Raw genomic sequence first — 21,908 nt, 5'->3', positions numbered from 1 at the left:
CTGTTCTAAGAATTTTAGAAATATTAAATCATTTCTAAAATGATTTAGTGGAGATTGGGGGGGGTCTCACAAAACAGTACAATTTTTGATTTGGTCTTCTCACTTTTTAATTGCTTTATTTTTCTCTTTTTTAAATAATGGTTTATATGCATCTATCAAAATTCTTTTAAAATTTCTACTCAGAATAAACTTCCAGTAATAATTGGAAAGCAAGTAACTTTGCTTAGGATGGTAAATCCATCAATAATAATGAATCATTTATTTTATTCTTTTACCAATTTTTCTGTCTTACATTTAAACATTGTCCTCTGAGATTATCTGCTGTCTGTAGCAAAAAATACAACAAATAACAAAACAAACAAACCAGTTTCACACAATTATACCAAACTAAAGGCCCTGATAGACTTTGACTTAGTTATGCTAGTTTTTCCAGTAATATTTATCATTCAATAATACGTTGACATTGCCAGTTTTTATTGTTTTCTCATCTGTTCTCGCTGACAATTTGGTTTACATTTTTGTATATATTTCACAATGGAATCCATGTTAGTTGAGTTCTTGTGGAAACCAATACAAGTGCAAATTTATACTTGATATTTCTTACCACATGTCAAATTTATTTCTCGCCCAAGAGCAAAATTAATTAATCCCCAATTCTGTGCTTATGTCTAAAACTCATTTTCAATTTGACTGAATATTTGGGATGAATAAATGGTATCTCATTCTTTCATTAATCTCTTACTTTCTTATATATATGTATCAAGTATCCATAATGTGGAGAAGAAGACAGTTTTGCTCATTTAAGGATTTCAGAGTTTATTGGACAGAGAAGATGCATACAAATAATCATGATAAACATAGAACAAGAACTAAAATAGAAGTACGTGCAAGATCCCAAATTAGCACTAGACTGTTAATGTGGGTGTGCATTGTTGGTGGGGTATTGAGAGGAAGAATTGGCGATTATAAGGAAACACTATGTTGAAGAGAAGGTGTTCGATATCTATTTTGAAAGAAGTCAAGTTGTAAAGGAGACACATTTGTAAAAGGAATTCCAGAGAGAGGAATCAACAAGTAAAAGTATAAAAATCAAAGCAATCAACTCTAAAAAATTTGCTGGTGTGGAAGGGGCAAGTAATAAGCTAGACATTTGGCCAGGAGCTAGATCATAAAGAATCTTGTCATTATCAGGTAATGGGTACTTCACTGATGTTGAAGGAACCCAGAGAGATTATGAGTTAACTCTGTGGTGCTTGGGAAACAATAGGCAGTGAAGAAGTCAGATTCCTTTTCCTACCCCTCCCTTAAGGACATATTTTCTGTCCTCTCCAGAAGAGGGGTTGGAAAAAGGAAGGAAAAAACTTTGAGATATTGTAGTCTTTGCTCAACAGATAAGTAAAGTAAGAATTCTTAGAAGATTGCAACAACAGATAAGCATTTAGCTAGTAGGCGCCAAAGCACCAAAAATATATGTAAGTTTTCTACTTAGTAGAATGAAAATAATCTGTGACCAAGTTTCCCAAGTTAAAAAAATTGGTTTCCATTAAACACCTTCCCAATAACCCTGAATTACTAGGAATTCCAAAAGGCGTATCTGATTTTTCATAGAAACATTGTCAACTATTGTGGCGGAAATTCCACCAATTTGTAAGACAGAAACTAGATTATAGACCTGGTTTTTGTTAATTCACTTACTCTCTTTGAGGCTTTTTTGATCAGAAAATCATACTGAAGAGAAAATTGAAGGAGATAGCATGTTAAAACATACTACCATATTTTATGTGCTCAATACCCAGACTGACAGCGATTTTGGTGTGCTTACAAAAATTAATGCCGTAGAAAGCCATTGAGTGCCACTAAGTGAATTTTCTCCTGTGTTGCATTAGAGGAGATATTCATTCTACCTTCCATTAATAAATTTGGTGATTTTAAGGTCATTGTCTGTAGGAAGTATTGTCACATGAAAATTCTGCTTCATAAAGTGACACCAGGTGAGGACAGATTAGATTTGTCAAAACGTTTGTTTTGAAAGAAGTAGGGAAACACAGATTGCACATGCTAACAAGCATCTTTTCAAGGCTCTGTCCTTATGTCATTACAAAATCTTAGAGTTATATTCGTTGTCATAGGAGCACCTGTGTCTCTAATCTAGTCTCAGGAGAAACATCTAAGAGGAAAAGACAGGGCTTCTAGACCTGAAGCATGATTAGGATTCTGACAGATCAAGAAGGGAGGGACAGTGTTCTCTCCTGCTGCTATTTGCTGTTTCCTACTCACAGCACACCGATATTCCTGACTCTGTGAAAAATGGTCCTCTGTGCTTTTGGTGCTTTCCCTCCAGCCCCACTCAAACGTAGCTAATTCGTACTTACTCTGCAAGGAAAACCTTCCTCAGAAAGATTCAAAGTTCGAATGTGGTGGTGGAGACATATCATCTAAACCATCTTAAAATAATGTAGTTACAAACTGCTATGATTAGATGTAAAGAATTTATTTATTCAAATAAAAATTCTTTTAAATTATATTTACCCTATGATACTACAAAAATCAATTCATATATGGGACTCCTCCACAATTCAATAAAATTATTGACATTAAGGACAGTTTGTATTTATATTAACTCCCACCAATCCAGTATGTAGCAAACCACCTTGAACATATCAGGTACTAAGATTTTATTAAATAAATGAATAGATGGATGAAATAAATAAATAAATAAATAAATAAATAAATAAATAAATAAATAAAATTTTTATTTGACTTTGAGAATTACTAAATTATAATCTAAATATTATTATTTGGATTGCATAAAATAAACTAATAGAAAAAATGCAAAACATCTTCCTCTAGATTACTACAAAGATAAATAAATAAAACATTCCCTTTATAAAGTAGGGAAACAAAGAAAATACAAAGAAAGTGGAAAGAATAAGATGATAAAAACAGAACAAGTACTGGTTTAAGCAATAAAGATAACTTATTTAAACTATCCATCAATTTTAATATAATTCTAATTAATTTTAAATAAGATCCCTATTCTTTTCTCCTTCTGTCTACTTTAAATTATTTAACAGTCTCTCTTAACCGTGATGTTCAGTACCTGCTTTGATCTATATATTGTAAATAGCAGTGCACAAAGCAACATTGCAGCTTCTCTTGGAGTTAAAGTTTCTCTCGACAAGAATAAACAATGTAAGTTCAGCACCTTAATGATTTCTTCCCAGAATGAACAACTATCTGGGATGGAGAAAAAGATTTTGCTTTTTATCCCAGTATATTTCCTTTATTCTATTGCTTTTAGAAACAAATTTAAAATAATTTTGATACACAAAAGTTAATTTCTTCTGCAAGGAAATGAGACACATACTATGCTGTGGTGTGGACAGGGTTACTAAAATAATAATATAAACACATAACTATCACCACTTATAAAATACAGCTTTGATATATCTGTTGTCTATCTTTATTCTTAAACCTTACAGGTAATAAATATATTTTTTCGTTAGATTGTCTTCAGTCCTTTAGAGCCATTTTTTTTAAATGAGGGTTGTTTCCTCCATGTAAGTTTTGCCATCCAAAATCAATGAAACGAAAGTCATAGCTCAGTCTCTGTAGAAAATAAAAAAGGGAATTTAGACTATGATTTTGCAGAATAAGGGAAGAACAGGTAAGAACCAAGAGGATTCTGACCATTGGCCTAATGACCTAGAACTATTTTCCTATTCTGTTTGTCATGGAAGTAATTTACCTCTGATTCCCATTTGGACAGAAAAATAACACAGATAATCGTAACCAGAATGATGTTACACTGAATTTTAATGTTATGGTTGAGAAAACACACATTGTTCAAGAATATCCAATTTCATACAACATCTCTGTATTCAAATTACTTGGATAGAGTCAAAGATTTAGTTCTGGAAAAAATGATAAGCAATTGTTATATATCCAAAGTCCCTCTTCACTTTATCTTACTGCCTACAAAAAAGAAAAGAAAAGAAATTCTGTCATCATCCCCTTTTTTGGTATGTCTTAAATACCTTAGTTCCTGGATAGCAGAGCAGTGAGCTGAATGCAGTCTGGTCCAGGTGTTCAGGGTCTTGGCTGAAAAAAAATCTTGAGTCCTAGAATAAATGTGCATGCATAGCTTCCAACCTCTAACTTCCTTGCTATCTGTGCTATTGGACTGAGCCTTTAAAGGAAAATATGAAGAAAAAAAAAAAAGGAAAAATGTGTGTTACGTGTCTCAAGGGGAAATTTTAGAGTGTCAGAGACAGAGACGTTCTTGTGGAACTTAAACTATCCTCTATGGGAGGAGGAAAAAGAGCAAGAACTTTCCATGTTTAGTGCTGAAATAATGATATATAAATATGTGAATGCTTTCACATGTGTATACTTCTGTGTTAGCATGTATATTTGGTGGGGGGAGAATGAAAATAAACACAGTATTTTTAATGAAAATTGGGATTAAATATTTATCTCAAATTTATGTTTCCTTTTTATCCATTGCTTTTTGGAAAACATATCAAAAGTAACTGCATATAGAATGTTTCTTTTATTCACACACTGATTCATTTTTAAAATTATTTCTTTTATTCCTGTATTGGTTCATCTCTCCATTTAATTGATATTTATTGAGAATTTTCTACTCTACAAGTTAGGCTAGAAAATATGACCCTTGGTTTAAAAAGCTCACTTTTAAGTGAGGAAAATGGTCCAGAAAAGAGAGTCATCAAAAGTTTAGATTTATTACCCTTACATATCAAGTTAAGAAAAACTAGATCAATATACAAATCTTGAAATAGTGATCATGATAATAGCAATAATTAAAAAAACTTATTCTATTTTTATCTTTTTAATGAAAGTAATGTAATATAATAAATAATTTGGAAAATATATAATATGTAGTGGTATAATATATAAATAATATATTAATATAATATAATAAATATAAATAATTTGGAAAAACAGGAAGGTATTTTAAAAATAGATTAGAAAGCACTCAGTCATACAACTTAGAGGAAACTTCTTGTGTATTTTTATCCTAAGTAAAAATACATGTATATAAATGTATTGATATGTATATATTTATTACCTACATCTTTATAAAAATGATCATAATATATTACAACATACATTGATATTTTAACACTATATAATTAGTCCATTTTCAAAACAAAATTATGATTGAATAAAAGCTCATAATTTATTTAAACATAACTTATTCTTATAGATCCTCTTTAAAGTGCTATAATAAATTGACAGATGTATGAAACTTTTATATTTCTGATCTGAATATTCCCTCAAAATAAATCCCTATTGAATGTTTGAGCCCTCTTCTTTCATTCCAATGGTTATGTGCCAATTTGATAAGAGACTGTTGTTCCATTGTCATTTAGCTATGCTCTTAGTTACTTTCTAAAAACACATTTTAAATTTTACATTGCTAGTTTTAATGCATTGTCATGAGAGTTGCTTGTATTTCTCTTAATAGGGTTTGTTGAAGGTATTGTGTGATCTCCTTTACAAGAATATGATTTGTTAACATTTGTTAATGTTTTGCATGTACTTTAGATGAATGAATATTTCCTGTCATTTGGGGTGTAGGCTCAGTATATATTCATAGGAAATGTCTCTTTTATTAGGCTTGTTTGTTGTGTGTACTCTTGACTACTCTTGGACCAAAACTTAAAAAAAATAGTGTAACTCTTGATTACTCTTGAACCAAAATTTAGAAAAAAATAGTGTATCTAAGTCTTCCACTGTTAGTTTTTCTGTTTATTTCTTCTTGCATCTGTGTTGTTAGAAGATAAAATACAATCATAATAAACAATCTATAAGAAGGTTAAAAAAAGGTAGAAAAGGCAACAAAGAACATATATGAGAAATATAGAACAAATAAAAGGCGATGAACTGAATCTAACCTTTTCAGTAATCATTTAAAATATCAGTGGTCTACACACCCAATTTTAAGACAGAGATTGTTAAATGAGATAAAATAACAAGACCAAACTGTGCTAATTACAAGAAGCACACTTGAAGTAGAAAGACACAATGAGGTTAATAGTAAAGGAATGGAAAAAATCACACAATGCTAACACTAGTCAAATAAAGCTGAAGTGACGCTTTTAATGTCAAATACGTTTAGAGGAAATAATTTTACCAGAGATAAAGAAGATCAATTTCATAATGATGGGAACTAAACTAAGAAAGAGATGATAAAATTCTAAATGTTTTTGGCTCTAATAAGAGGAATTTGGAATGCATGGTGTAAAAACATATAGATCTGCAGGAAAAAAATAGAAAAATCCAAAAATACAAGTGGGAATTTCAATTCCCTTTTTCCATAATCAATGGAACAAATACACATAAAATCAGCAAGAGTATAGTAGACTTGTACAATAGTGTCAACCATTCTCTAGCCCTGGAGAAAGCTCTAAATAAGTACAGTTGCTTATTCCACTTGAATCTTTACTATTTCTGATCCTCTTTTTTATTAAAATAGTAGAGAATGCAGAAATTTAGAAGGAAAAAGTAAAGTGGATCCTTCACTGGACAGCTCTGAAGTTCCCCTGAGTGCAAATCCCTTCTTTCCTGTTGACTGCTTTGTGGGAGGTTTGGGCAATATCACTGCTTTTTACCTTTCAGAAAATATAAACAAATTTGTCAAAACATATCTTCCTATATTTATTCCTGTTACCATCTAGCACGGGTTTTTGCATAATTTGTCTCACTTTATATCCTGGTTTTGACATACTGACTTCCTTGAAAAACTCAAGAAGTTCATATTCACAAATGAATGCATTGCAGTTGAGGTCAACCTCTGCAAATGATTCTTAGGGTTCATCAAGTCTGAATGGGAGCCATCTCCTACATTTAAAGATGGTCTATGATATTAAAATGCCAGTAAAGATGGACAACATCTCTGTGGATAAGTTTGGTAAAAACAACTTTCAAAATTGCTTAGGATGTAAAGTCACAGAGCACCTGTTCTGGCCCAACGGCATCTGACCAGTGCTCTCAGACAGCTTCTGCTCCCCAGAATCTCTGCAGCTGTCTGATTATCTTTTCTGTGACAGAATATAATGGCTTATTTTAAAGATTCATGGTCTATATTTCTTACCTCTTCTTATAAATTTTTCTTCATTTCCTTCCTGCTTTGCAAATTCTCATTAAGTTACTCTTGCTTAAATCCTGATATTTCAATTCTGTTAGCCTATAATGTGTGAGTTATCTCTGCAGGAATGACATGTCATTTTTGTTTTGTTCCACTGCACTTTTCTCTTATCATGGACCTTGCTATTTAGTAGAAATACCATCTTCTTGTATATTTATTGAAAAAAAATCAAACATATGTTTACTTAAATTATCTTAATATTTTGAAATGTACCATTATTAAAGAAAATAGTTTTATGAGTCCATGGAACATTGAATTTTCTCTTTATCAGCCTTTAAATAAATATAAATGAATTCAAGTTTGTGTAAAAATCCAGATTAATAAGGAAAAATACTTCACATTATTTTCATTATACCGAGAACTGATAGAATTTTCTTTTTATATCTAACCGGATGGTGAGTGACAATAATCAATGTATAATTGAGTTACTAGCATCTCTTGAGCCTGCATCCCAAATTAACCCTGATTTTTCAAGAGATTACCCACAAAATATTACAGCTAGTTAATGAAACACTCTAAGCCTGGGTTTAATGGAAACCAGCCAAGATCACAAGGAAATACATGACACTATAGACTAAACAGTATTTTCTGCTCCTCATTGGTTTTAAAGTCATGAACAAGAGAAGAAAGTTTTCAGAGTAGGATTTTTCACTGGGATGAAAATCCTGCACCTGCTTCCTGCCTTAAAGATCTCTCTATTTCTGTTCATCCTGTAGACCTCCTTCTCACTCACTCGAGCTGCCTATATCCTTGTGTGGGTGTAGGCACAGAGGCAGATGGGTAGCTTGTAGCAGAGGTGGTACAGATAGAGGTAAACCTGGTGAATCTGTCAGGGCCTCAACAAGAAACAAAAGACACACACAAATGTCAGTCTGAAAAGAACTTAATAAAGTTGCTACTAAAGTTGTTGATGGGGTTAAGAAAATAAAAATGGATGTTGAAAAAAACTGGATATTGAGTATCCAAAGACCAATATCATAAAAGCTTCATCACTCCCTTGTTCTGAAGGGGAAAGGGAAGAAAAAAGCGGGCTTGGGGTAAAAATGGTAAGAGCTGTAGCTGTGGCAGATGAACTGCCTGGCAAATGCTTAAGGGACACAACAGAGCACTGGTGTCAAAGCAGGCTGAGAGTAGAAGAAAAAAACAAAACTCAAACACTTTTTCCTCTTGCATTCTAAATCTCCTGCCAGTGACTCCCAATGACTTGATCCATCGAATGTAAGAAGACAAAGGCTCCTGAGTCATACAGGTATGAGCTTCCAACCTCCAGGAGAGTCCAGTGCAATTCAGAGAGAGCAGAGCGAAGAGCTGGGCAGGTAAATGGAGCAAGAGCTAGATCCTTCCGTTCTCTCTCTCTCTGTCTCTCCCTCTTTCTTATTTATTCATCTATATCTTTTGGGCTTTTTTTTTTTTTTTGGTCCAAGTCTGGTCATCTTGCTCTATTCTCCTACAGTCTCATCATCATCTGGCTGGGCTTTGCTCATCTGAAGCATTTTCTATTCTGGCATCTGCGTTCACATTACTGGGATAATGCTTATTACACCAGACTGACTTTTCTCCCAAGTAACAGTTATCAATGAAAAAGAAATCTCTGTAATTCATGCCCCAGTCACTTCTGTTTCTTTGGTTGTGTATGTGTATGTGCGTGTATATGACTATCATATTAATTTTTATTTTAGGGGAAAGATATAAATCATTCATTATGGTTTTTGATTCAATTTGATTGGTCTGAGAGAAAGTCCTTGCCTTTCTCACATATATTTAGCTCTTGTCAATATTTTGGAGCTACTGTGAAGGTTTTCAGTTTTTTCCCTTTCACAATCATTTTACATTTGTTTATATGAAAATTGAAAACATATCTCAAAGGCATTCGGTATCCCCATCATCTTTGAAAGTTTACTATCCACCATAAAAGAAGCTAAAGTCCACGAACGTCATGAAGAAGGTCTCTGATGCCTTACTTTCTTTTCCAGGCTCAAACAAAACACCTTTTGGAAGCCTGCTCTAAGTTCTTTAGTCCTAAGTGCATAAACCATAGGGTTGAGGGAAGGGGGGATAATGTTATGCAGCACATTGAGTAGGACTGTAATCAAAGTAGCTTTAGTCTCTGCCAGGTGAGTTACTGAAATCACTACAACAACTGTGTAGAAGAAGAGGATAAGGATGAGATGGGAGGTACAGGTGCTCAGAGCCTTGGACGCAGCTTCAGCTGAGTTCAGTTTAAGTACCGAGCGCAGAATCAAAGTGTATGACAATATTATAAGACTTAGATCACTCCCCATTCCAAGCCATGCCAGAACCAACTGGCAAATGCTGTTTGGTCTCCTGTCATCACAAGCCAGTCTAGTGACCCCAAGGTAAGAACACAGGCAATGCTCAATCTCATTCCTGGAGCAATAATTACGCTGGGCTGCAAGCACAGGCACTGGAATGACGACCAAGCCATTCCGAAACACCATGAATAAGGTAGCTTTTAAGATTAAGGCATTGGTGACAATTGATGGGTAGCGAAGAGGGTGGCAAATAGCTACATATCTATCAAAAGCCATGCAGAGGAAGATGCCTGACTCCATGCCAACAAAGCAGTGGATGGCATAAATCTGAGCAAAACACTCAGGGAGGCTAATGACCTTGGCATCAAACCAGAAGATGGCCAGGATCTTGGGCATGATGGTGGTGGCCAACCCCATGTCCACCACAGAGAGGATGCCTAAGAAGTGATACATGGGCTGCTGAAGAGCAGAGTCCTGGCAGATGGTGATGAGGATGAGGGTATTGGCACCGATTGCTGAGAGGTAGAGTAATGCCAGCGGTAAAGAAAGCCAGTGTTGCCAGCTGTGAATGCCTGGGAATCCCATCAGGATGAACTCAGAGACCTGGAATTTCGAGCTATTGGAGACTTGCAGAGACATAGACGTATTCTCCTAAGAGAAAAACAAAACAAAACAAAACATGTTTTTCAGAGTTGCTGTCTCTGCGCATAATTGTATTAAACATTTTTTTAAAACTGTCTCTACATAATGTTGTTTGGTGCTATTAACCAAATAAATTCTGTAGTCCATCTCGTAATAAGATAAGATAAATTACAATGAAGTTCTAGGGCTTTAGAAGTAGAGCGTAAACATAATAGTAACAGTTATCAATGTTGATTATTCAGGGAAAATCCTACGTGAATCTCAAATCTCTGTTTGTCTTGTGCTCAGTTACTGCAGCTTAGGACCAAAACATAAATATGATTCTCAATTTTTGTTTGTTCATTTGTTTTTTAAACCTCTAATTTTCTCTTTCTCTTTAGTAACTTTGTGGAATTGAGTGAATAAGTTTGTTCTCTTCATTTTTTTCTCAGTCTTCTCTGAGTCAGAATTTTATTAACAATAAGTAGATTTTTTTAAGGGCAGAATTATGGCAGATTAAATTTTATAGCTACATCACTCCAGCTTGTAATCATTGTCCTTAAATATTTTGTATAGCCTTCCAATAATTTGGTATTATAGACTTTTAAGAGTTTGCAGCCATAAGGCATGCTGCAGATTGGAAGAAGAATAGCTTTCTTTGATATTCTACTTTGTATGGCCTTCTGAGGAGGTTACAGAAGAATAGCTTAAAAGGGAATTAACAAACCTGACTTCCTTTTCCATAAACAATTGCTTCCTTACCATGTTGTCTTCTCTCCTTTACTTCCTTCGTGCACCCCTTCTCTTCAGCACTGCTTCTGTAATCTCACCTGGTCACACTTGTCTCTGCCCAAGCTTCTCTCTTTTTGTCAGCAATCTGACCTTTCTCAGATTGATAGTCCCTTGCTTAAAATAACTTATATCTTCACACCTCCCTTCACATACAATTCAAATTCCTTTCTGGTGCACAAATCACCTTCTGACATGAACAAATTTACTGAGTATCATCTTTGGTTTTACCTCCTTGTATCTTATATACTTCAGATACACAAAATATTTGCTCTTGACTAAAATTGTTGACTTTGCAAAGCATTTAATTATTAATATGTTCACCTTGGTGAAAGCTATTGTAGGTTTACGAGCAAGAAAACAAGGAGACTAGAAAATTGTGCTTTAAAACATAAAACACGGAAGTTTTTAAATGAAATGTTTAGATTATTAACCATTTAATTATATTGGTTATAGGTTTATTCTTGATAAAATTACTTTTAAATACAAAAAAATTCTAAAAGAAATTAAAATTCTTCTGCAGCATCACCAATGAAAAAAGATTGATCTTAACAGCTAGATGCCCTTTTATCAGATATTCAGATAAGCATATGCTGCCTAGTTATGAATAAACTATCCTTTTTAAATGGTGGGTGTAATTTGATAAACAGTAAAATCATCTAAATGATTGGCATGGCAAAGTTTAATGAGTAGCAGACAAACAGGTTTAGAGATGAAGCTAGATTGACTTTGGACTTTTAGATGAAAATTCTGAAGGTTCTGAAGGAATAGCTCCATCATGAGAGTTTGGAAGCATGTAACTTACTTGACTGCACAAGGTCCAGCATTTTTGTCAAATACTCATTTATTGTTATGCATCCTTGTATAAAAAACACCTTGTATCTTTGATGTTTTTTCCATCTTCTTTAAATGTTTATCCTTGGTTCATTATCATTTGATACAGCTAAAATAACGAGCAGATCTGAGATCACAGAAGAAAATAATTATTTTTAATGTTTTTTTTTTCCCCAGCAATTAGAGGTTAGCAGGACTTGGAATATAATTCTTCCATGTAAAACAGTTAATATATGAATCCTGAAGGTAATCTGGCATCTGTTTCGTAGAAGAGGTAACTTCTACAGTGCCATACAGATGTTATATTTTTCTAATTCTAGCCACAACCCCCTTGAAAAGTCTCTCCAAGCCTCTGTATCCTGCTAGGGTAGAGGTAAGGGTCAGTCCATTGTGCAGGATGTTACCAAAAGCAGTGTAAGGAGAGGTTAATGATTAGCCTTGAATGTTCTGGGATTTAACCAATGTGACTATGACAAGGCTTTAGTACTTACTGTGGTTTTGAGCAGAGACTCACAAGTAAGGTCTTAGCAATGGCAGAGGTTTCCTACCAGGTGGAAATACACCTATTTGAAAAAGGAGATTTCACAAGAGATGAAGAAGGATTCTCAGGTGACTCATGGCACAGAGACTATGAGTGTGTTGAATTTATGGGACGTTTACTACTCATAGTTTACTACTCAAGCAGCTCAGTCATCTAAGGTTAATAGACCTCCTTTGGAGACATGAGGAGAGAATGGCCCATAGAGAAAGCTAAATTCCTAGGATGTTAAATCCCAAAAGGCTAGAAACCATATCAACTCACAGTTATGTTTCTAGTAATGTAACCTGAGAACTTATATAAACAGAAAAATAACTTCATTCGTGAAACCAAGTTGGCCCCACAAAGAGTGGGCAATTTTATTAGAGTATTTGGATTGTTATTGAGTACAAAAATTCAGGTCATTCTAAATTCTCTGGTTAGAAGGTTGCACTCTTTAAAAAAGTACTCTTAAAGGGGAGAGTACTCATTCATCCCAAAATATATGCTGACTTGCTATAGTAGTTAGAAGATATGGTAGCCATAAAATGATTATTAAAACTGTCACAGTCCCTGTCCCATGGAAATTGTGATCTAGTTGAGGCAGGAGGGAAAGTACTGAATGAATCATCAAGAAAATACATAGTTATGGACTGAATAAGTGCTTTGGAGCAAAAGTACCCAGAGATATGAGAGTTTATAATGGAAATAATTAATTTGGTCTTGATGTCAGAGGATTTCCTGAAGAAATGCCAGTTTGTGTTGAGGTCAAGTGTTTGAACGTGAGTTACCTATGGTGTGTTTGGTGGGGTGAAAGGAAGGCAGGTGAAGTATCCAAGGAAGTTTAAGATGCTGAAATGAGAGGGATTGTGGCATATTCTATATAATAAACATGGCTTCAGCTCTGAGATGTGATGAAAAATGAGATACTGTGGGAAATAGAGCTGTTGAGGTAACAGAGACCAGAGACTTACAAGCAAGCTTGTGCTAAAATCATAAGAGACCACTGAAGCCAGAGAATTCACACATGGCAGCAATGTGGAGACCAGATTAAATGTAGCAAGAATGAATATAAGTAAGTCAAGTAGGCAACAGTGATCCAAGGAAGAGATGATTATACCTTGAAGTAGGATATGGGAAGTGAAGGTGAAGAAAAGGGCATGGATTTGGAAGATATGTTGGATGTAAAATTAATAATTTTTATGACTGAAGAACAATTCTAAGTTCCTGATATATGCAGTGGGGTGACATGTGATGCTATTTACATACTTAAGGAAGACTGAAGAAAGACCAAGCTACAGGGTGAGAGAATGAATTCAGATTAATTATGTCAACATGAAGTACCTTAGAGGCAGGCATGTAAAGATTGTTTAGCCAGCACATGGAAGAGTTGTCTCAAAGAGCAAAGAAGCAATCTGAGAGAAAAAAATGGAATGACTACTATATTATTGGACGATCTTTAGAGTATAAAATATATTCCTGTATATATTCATCTATATTATCCAATTTGTTGGCACATAATTTTTTGTAGTAGTTTCTTATGATTCTGTGTATTTTGGTGGTATCAGCTGTAATGTCTCCTCTTTCATTTATGATTTTATTTAATTGAGTCTTCCTTCTTTTTTTAGTCTATCAAAGATTTGTCAATTTGGTATAGCTTTTCAAAAAAACAGGTCTTAGTTTTATTGATCTTTTATACTGTTTTTTCTGGTCTCCATTTTATTTCTTCCACTCTGATTTTTGTTATTTTCTTCCTTCTGCTAACTTTGTACTTAGTTGGTTCTTCTTTTTATGATTCCTGGATGTATACAGTTAGGTTGTTTATTCAAGATTTTTTTTTTATAACACATGAATTTGTTGCTGTAATCTTTTCTCTAAGAACTGCTTTTGCAGCATCACCTAGTTTTTGGTGTGTTGTGTTTCCATTTTCATTTGTTTCAAGTCTTTTGAATATTGATGTCTTTTATTATTTTATTCTACCTTTTGTTTCTAATCGACTCTGAAATCTTTTTTATGAAATCTGTGGCAATGCTATAAAACTATGATTATTCATAGTCTTGTTACTGAACCGAAGCTTGGGTCCACTTGCCCTCACACAGTGAAGCCAATCTACACTCCCCAGGTTGTGTTGAAGGAAAGTACAGTATTTACTATAGGTGGCATACAAGGACTTCTGGACAGCTAATGCTCAAAAAGTCCAAATTCCCTGATGGGTTTCAAAAAAGCATTTTTGAAGGGAAGGTGAGGGAGGGGAGTCCCAGTGTATGTGATCATCTTGTGCACAATTCTGTGATTGGTTGATGGTGAGATAACAGGACAGTGTTACAGAGGTTAACATTATCAATCTTTAGGCTCCAGTAGGTCTGAGGTCTACGTGCATATGGTCATCTAGTAGTTAATTTCTTCAATTTGATGGGGGTTTTGGCATCTGTAAACAACTCAGGAAATATTTATCAGATACTGTATCTGGGTACTTCAGAGAGGAGCTAAAGCAGAAGCATGGGTGAGGGGGTGTGTTCTGGGAAGGCCCCACTGGGTCCTGCTAGTTACAGTGTCTCACCTTCATGTTAATTTTGAATATTATGCAGAAAATGTTCAAGTAATTCTCTTAGTTTCCCTTTTCAGCTCAAAAGAAGAAAAGTAACCATTGTCCTCCAGACCCTGTACACATAGAAATACATTTATTATAATATTTTATATATTTCATTATTCTACTTCTCCCTCCAAGCTTTGCACTCTGTGAAAGCTTTATTTGATGAAAAGAGACAACTCATTATTTGGGGAAGAGGCAAGTATATGAAAGATTCATCCAAGGAGAGACCTGGTCAGACACCAGGTCACTATGTTTCTCATAAGACACTAAGAGATTTACACCTCATTATATTACTGACCTCACAGTATACTTTCTAGTTTTATCTTTAAGACATTGTTGAGACAACAGAAGACTTTGGGGAATGATGAGAACACAGTGCATTTTTTTCAGGTTAAATCACAGTTATTAAATAGGAAATTCAATTCACAATTAAAAATAGCAGTTTTGGTCATCTGGTCCCAGATCATTGGTCTTACGAGAGTCAGCTTTTTAGATAACTGCTCCAGCTTTACATTAGTATTTTTCTCTATTGGAATTCAATATTATTGAAACTTGAGCTATACAGAGAACCTGGAGGTGAAAAACATGTGGAGGCTGATGCAGCATGAAAAAATTTGGTATTCTATAAAAAAATTAATGGGGCTGGATTAATCATCACATTAACTTGGCAAGATCAGATACCTATTCTTGGAAAGTCTCTTGACTAAACAAACAGAAACATTCTTTCTTTTCCCCTCCCCTCTGCCCAGGCAAATGTCCTTTTCACATACTGTGGGATCTGATATACTTAGAACTTGAAAGAATCCTTACGATACAGTCTCTTATCTGCTTAGTTTTCACCCCATAGACAGCAGGATTCATAGTGGGAGGTAGGAGCAGATAAGTATTGGCCACAATGATGTGGCAAGAGGGAGGGATTGTGTGGCCTCCAAAACAATGGGAAAAGAAGGAGAAGAAAGCTGGACTGTAGGAAAAAAAAACAATGGAAGAGATGTGAGCAGTGCAGGTGCCAAAGGCCTTCTGCTGAGCATCTGCTGAGGAGAGGTTGACCACTGCCCAGAGGATCATGGTGTAGGAGATCATGATGCACTGGATGTCAAAGCCCCCAATCAGAAGGGCAACCATCAGACCATAAATGGCATTGACCTTGATATTTCCACAGGACAACTTGGCTACAGACATGTGGTCGCAGTAGGTGTGGGGAATGAATTTGCCTCTGCAGTTGGGCAGGCGCTTGATGAGGAAAGTGAAGGGAGTGATGAGCAGCACCCCTCTGAGAAAGGTGGAGAGCCCAGCCTTTGCAATGACAGGATTGGTGAGGATAGTTGAGTAGTGCAGAGGGTAGCAGATGGCCACATAGCGGTCCAGGGCCATCAGCATGAGCACCTCAGACTCCATCCCTGTGAAGGTGTGAATGAAGAACATCTGAACCAGGCATTCTACAAAGCTGATTTCCTTGAGATGAAACCAGAAATGCAGAGAGCTTTAGGGATTGTACTAGTGCACATGACAAGGTCAGTGAGACAAAGCATGGCCAAGAAGTAGTACATGGGCTTGTGCAGGGCGTCCTTATAGTGTATGAGGTAGAGGAGTCCGCAGTTCCCTACCACAGCCACAGCATACATGGAGCAGAATGGGAGGGACATCCACATGTGCATGTCCTCCAGCCCTGCGATCCCATTAAGTATGAAGGAGGCTGGATTCATGTCTGTTTGGTTCAGCACTAGCATAATCAAGCTAATGTGATCATTAATAAGCTACAGCACTTGTACATCCTCCTAGAAAAAGATAAGAGGAAGAACCATCTTGGTTATCATCACTGCCTTCATTTCTTTTGCCTTTTTTCTCCAAGATACATTTCAGTATCTTGACTGAAATTTTTGACTTCCAGGGAATATGAGCATAAACACTTTTTTAATCAAGTGGATTCTTGTATGTGCATATTTTTTTCACTCATTCATTTATATATGTAGTCCACAAATACTTTTTAGTTAATTCTATAATAGGCAAGTAGTATTCATTTATAAAATAAGAACTTTTTGTTATTATTTTTGAAGCTATTTTTGTTGACATATTATTTAAATATTTATAATCCAGGCAGCAAAATCATGAAACTTTAAGTATATCATATTTTGAGAAAAAATAGTGGTTTCTCTTTTACATGGGTACTAGGAGGCTGGAGCTGGGGCAAGATATTGGGCCAAGGCCAGATGATGACATACTTTGTCAATTTCTGAATAGCAAGATTCTCCTAAGGAAATGGTCAGCCTGAAGGCCATATTTTAGCTACCTGTTTCTCAGATATTATATTGAAAAGTGCAGGACTCAGAATGCCTTAAGAATTACTGAAATGAAGGTTAATGGCTAAAATTTGGAAAACACAAAAGTAGCCTGGAAGAATAAAACCATAACATAAATGCATAAATTACTGTAAAAAGATAAACTAAGTGCAACTTTATATACCATCATCAATAATCTTCATTTCCAGAATTTATAGGCAGTGATTCCCCCCATCCCCACACCAGACCATTCTCAATTCTTATGACATGAAAATAGGTTCTTCCTATAGATATAATGCAAAATACATATTGGCTTAAAATATATTTTGGCTTCAGTGAGAATTTACAGGTAGATCTTAATTCAAGTGAAATCATACACTCGTAAGAGAAAGAGGTAGGCAAGTAGGCAGCAGGAGAAATTTGAACATAATTCTTATGACCTAGAATTGTTCTCTGTATATTTCCCATTATTCTCTGACATGGCAGTGGTCCATTCCTGACTTCCACACAAAGCAAGCATTCCTACATGGTTGAAGGGTTGTTTATATAGATGCATATGTATTATAATCATTTAAATAGATTCTTAAGGCCAAAGGCAAGAAATAAATATTTCTACCAGTCCTTGCACCATCACCATGCATCTCTTTCTGACTTGAACTTAGATCAATGAAATAAAACATTTATATCTATGGGGAAAAAAAGAAAAGCAATTAGTATCTATCTTAAATCCATTTCTCTCTTTATCCCAATGGCTAAAATAAAAATTCTGCTGTCACTGACCCCTGTATTGTTATATTTAAATACCTTAGGTCTTGGAGGGCAAAGAAAGGAGATGCTGTGTACCTGGTTCAATATTACAGGAACTTGGTTGTATAATCATCACAGTCTCTGGGCAAGTTTTTAACTCTAGATTTCTTTCCTGTTGATCTAAGCCTCAAGGAAAATGAGTGTTACATATCCCCAAAGTCCCAAGGAATATTTCAAAACATCAAAGGCCATAGGCTAACCTCCTGGGTGCTCAAATGGGGACTGACACCTATCTAAACATGTATATGTATGTATATATTCAGGTATGTATGGATACATGTTTGCATGAATATATTTATTATGTAAATGTGTGCAGGTATATAGCTGGATATAAATCAGAAATGAGATGTTTTATTAAAAACTAGTAATTTCATTACTGTAGGGCTCAGTTCCTTTCCCTGTGAAGTTTTGCAAAGGTCCTGGGGGAGTCAAGTTGAATAAATTTAAATTATGTAAATTATTCACATAATCATTCACTAAATCACTCTTTTAAAATATATTCATTTGTCCCTCCATTAAAGTAACATTTATTAGTGTATTTTTAAAATTTATTAATATGAGCACATGCCTAGGTAGATGTTTTAGTAGAAATGCGACGATGTATCATTACACATATATCACTGTGTTTATAATTAAGAGTATACAATTAGCACATTAAATGTTCTTCCAAAAAACGATTTTTAAGTCTGCATAAATGTTTGTTAAATAGATAGAGTATTTTAAAATATTTTTCTATCTTTTCATGTCCAGTGGGTTTTTTAAAAATTATTAAATAAAAATGCTACAGCAAATATATTCATGAATCATATATGGCACTCTGGTCTTATTATTTACTTAAAACAAATTCCTAGTAGTGTATAAAAGTCTCCATTCTTATGCCAAGGACAATTTTATCTTCAGAAAGTCTATACCAGTTTTATTGGAGAAAGTGATATATCAGTGATGCTTATATTTACAGTAGCTTGATAACTAAAGATATCGTTTAAAAAATTAACGAACAGAAACCTCAATTAAATAAAGTTGAGAGACCAGAAGGAGAAGCTCTCACACCCTAAGATGATAACAGAGCCCAACAAGAAGAAAAACCCCTATTCTTTTCTGTCAATGACTCAGCTAATAAAAAACCATGGAGTCTGTGTTTACTATGGCCCTCCTAACTTCCTTTTCCCCTCTACAGAAGTGTTCTCCTTCCCTTGATATGCAGGGATTTACACCTGGCTCACCGTGACTGCAGAGCCCAAACCACAATTCCCTGGTAATCCCAGAGAGACCTATCTTTTCTGGAGAAGTATCTATCAGTCTATTTGTTTCAGATCAACAATACCGATTTTTTTTTCGAGCCTTATTGTACTCAGTTCTGAAATGCTTTCATTATTTTTCCTATGGACCTGGTTGAGGTTTTCTTTTTGATCTAATATCATTTCCTTGAGAACATGAAGGAACACATTTTAGACAGAGAAGGAAAGCTAGGATTGTGTAGTATCACAGATGTCACGGTAGACAGATTGCGGAGAAGTAGATTGCACAATAATACAACTTGTTGTAAGGTAGTCCAATTAGACAAGATTACTGGTGGCTTTGATAACAGACTCTTTACTGGAAACTTCAACTTGTGGTTGAAGCCAGATTATAAAGGAGGGAAGAAATAGAAATTGAGAAAGCAGAAATAATTAGTTTCAAAAATATTTTCCAGAAACTTACATGAAAGAAGAAAAGTCACTAATATTAAAGGAATTTTTGCTATTGGGTAAAAAAGCCATAAATTAAAACACACTGTAAACATGAGAAATAGAAGAAGTGAATGATGGTCTGAGCTCCCAAGAGCATATTTTGAGAACTTTGGTTGATCAGAAAAAGGAATTAGCAATAAACAAATACAGTAAGAAATGGGAAAATAATGGCTGTACATGTCAAAAAGATTAGAATTTGAGAGGGTTCACTTTCTAATAATTTCATTTTTCTTTATGGGACAGACATTAATGGAATATTGAAAACCATGAGGGGCAGGAGGTGTACAAGAGAACTGAGGATGGCAAAAACATATTATTATAAACCATGTAGTAGGTAAAAACATAGCCATGTAATGAGATCCCAGTTAAAAGCTGAAATTATGAACAAATGTTGCTTGCAATCTGCATATGTGTTTACTTTCTTCAGAAGCGGTCCACAGTCTCAGTATAGCAACATTTGACACAGAGCACAGAATTGTTCCAGGGTTGGGGTTGTAAGGCTTTTGCGCTAGTAAGACGATAATTTTGAAGCATAAAATAGAAACTTAGTTGATGAACCACAGTGTTTAGAATTGTATAAAATTATTTAAAATTTGTGCAGAATATCTCCACTTGAGGATTATAATAAAAAATTAAAACCAGTGCCACTCCATGGACTGACAGTCTTCCAATAGAACCGTGTGATGATTGGAAATGGTCTAGAAGTTACTGTGAAGGACATCATAACTGGTTAAAATCTCTTTCCCATCTGAAATACTGAGGACTGCTTAATCTTGAAAAGTTTCATATCATTTGGACTAAGTCCCTTCTATACTCCTGGATCACTCAGATGCCTTGACCCCAGTTCCATGCCCCCTTTGAAACACCCTGACAACCCTTTCCCGTATTTCTTTGGTCTTAACTCCATATACTATAGGGTTAAGAGCAGGTGGGAAGAGCAGATAAACATTGGCCAAAAGAATGTGAATATGGAGTGGAACATGATGACCAAAACGATGGGTAAAAAAGGAGAAGAGGGCTGGTGTATAAGAGATTAGGATAACACAGACATGGGAACCACAAGTCCCCAGGGCCTTGGACCGAGCTTCGTGGGATGAGAGACGAAGAACAGCTCGTGCAATAAGGACATAGGAAAGACCAATGCAGGGCAAGTCAACCCCAATGCCCAAACGTGCTGCTGCCAGCCCGTACACACGGTTGGGCCTGGGGTCTCCACAGGCTGGCGGCACTACGGCCATGTGCTCACAGTACGTATGTGGGATCACATGGCTTTGGCAGAATTTCAGACGCCCAATGAGGAAAGGACATGGGAGCATGAGAATGGAGCCCTGCACCATAGCTGCCACTGCAATGCGGACAATGATGGTGTCAGTGAGGATAGTGGCATAGTGGAGTGGGTGGCAAATAGCCACATAACGATCAAAGGCCATTTCCAGCAGCACAGTGGACTCCATCATGCAGAAAGCATGAATGAAAAACATCTGTGCCAGGCATGCAGAGGCAGAGATGTGCCCAGCTCCACACCAGAGGATGGCCAGCAGCTTGGGGACTGGAGAGAAAGAGGCAGCCAAGTCAATGGTGGAGAACATGCGCAGGAACAGGTACACAGGCTTGTGCAGGACTGGTTCAGTGGCAACAACAACCAGGATGGTTACGTTGCCCACAATTGTGGCTGTGCACAGGCAACACACAGGGAGTGAGAGCCACAGGTGGAACTGTTCCAGACCTGGGATGCCCACCAGGAAGAAAACAGAAGAGTCCAGGTAAGTGTAATTAGGAGACTTCATGGTTTGGCCAAGAGTTCTGGGCATCTTCTTAGGTCAGAATCCCTCACATAGTATCACATCATCTGAAAAGACAACACACAACAGGATATGAATGAGCCTAGAGTTACACATCTGTTTCTTACACCCGGTGTGCATGTATCCAAATAGAAGAGAAAGAAACTCTCCTACTCCTTAATGGATCAGATACTGCATGTGTGTAGTTATTGAAAAAAACAAAAATCAGGGAAGAATCTTCCTTTTGGGACTGCACAGAAAATCTTTCCTTACCATGTAGGTGAGTTTAAGAGACAGCCCAATACCAGATAGCCCAAACATGTAGGTAATCAAGATCAGCTATTGTGTTTGTTCTCACAGATGCAGGGACTAACAGGAGGAAAGAAGGTTGGTGACAAATGCTAGTCTCATCACAGCTCAAGGCCAGTAAATCACGACCTCCACAGGAGATGGGAAAATGTGGCTTCTCCCAGTAGGTGCCTATGTAGAGTCTTGTTGCACACACAGCTC

At 35.7% G+C, this 21,908-nt stretch overlaps 2 protein-coding genes and 1 pseudogene across 2 annotated transcripts; all 3 read right to left on the bottom strand.

Moving 5' to 3' along the window:
• Nucleotides 1–9,082: 9,082 nt before the first annotated feature.
• On the bottom strand, nucleotides 9,083–10,088 carry OR56B1 (olfactory receptor family 56 subfamily B member 1). The gene has a single exon (XM_015238362.2). The coding sequence runs from the start codon at nucleotides 10,084–10,086 to the stop codon at nucleotides 9,109–9,111; it is 978 nt and encodes a 325-aa protein (XP_015093848.2). The 5' UTR covers nucleotides 10,087–10,088; the 3' UTR covers nucleotides 9,083–9,108.
• Nucleotides 10,089–15,563: 5,475 nt separating this feature from the next.
• Nucleotides 15,564–16,531, bottom strand: LOC102531446 (olfactory receptor 52N4-like; annotated as a pseudogene).
• Nucleotides 16,532–20,438: 3,907 nt separating this feature from the next.
• LOC102531203 (olfactory receptor 52P1) lies at nucleotides 20,439–21,428 on the bottom strand. The gene has a single exon (XM_006203440.3). It carries the CDS (start codon nucleotides 21,426–21,428, stop codon nucleotides 20,439–20,441), a length of 990 nt encoding a protein of 329 aa, XP_006203502.2.
• Nucleotides 21,429–21,908: the final 480 nt, after the last annotated feature.

The sequence above is a fragment of the Vicugna pacos genome, chromosome 10, assembly GCF_048564905.1.
Source record: "Vicugna pacos chromosome 10, VicPac4, whole genome shotgun sequence".
Lineage (NCBI taxonomy): Eukaryota > Metazoa > Chordata > Mammalia > Artiodactyla > Camelidae > Vicugna > Vicugna pacos.
Note: the sequence above shows the minus strand (reverse complement) of the source record. Positions and strands in the feature narration are given on the sequence as shown.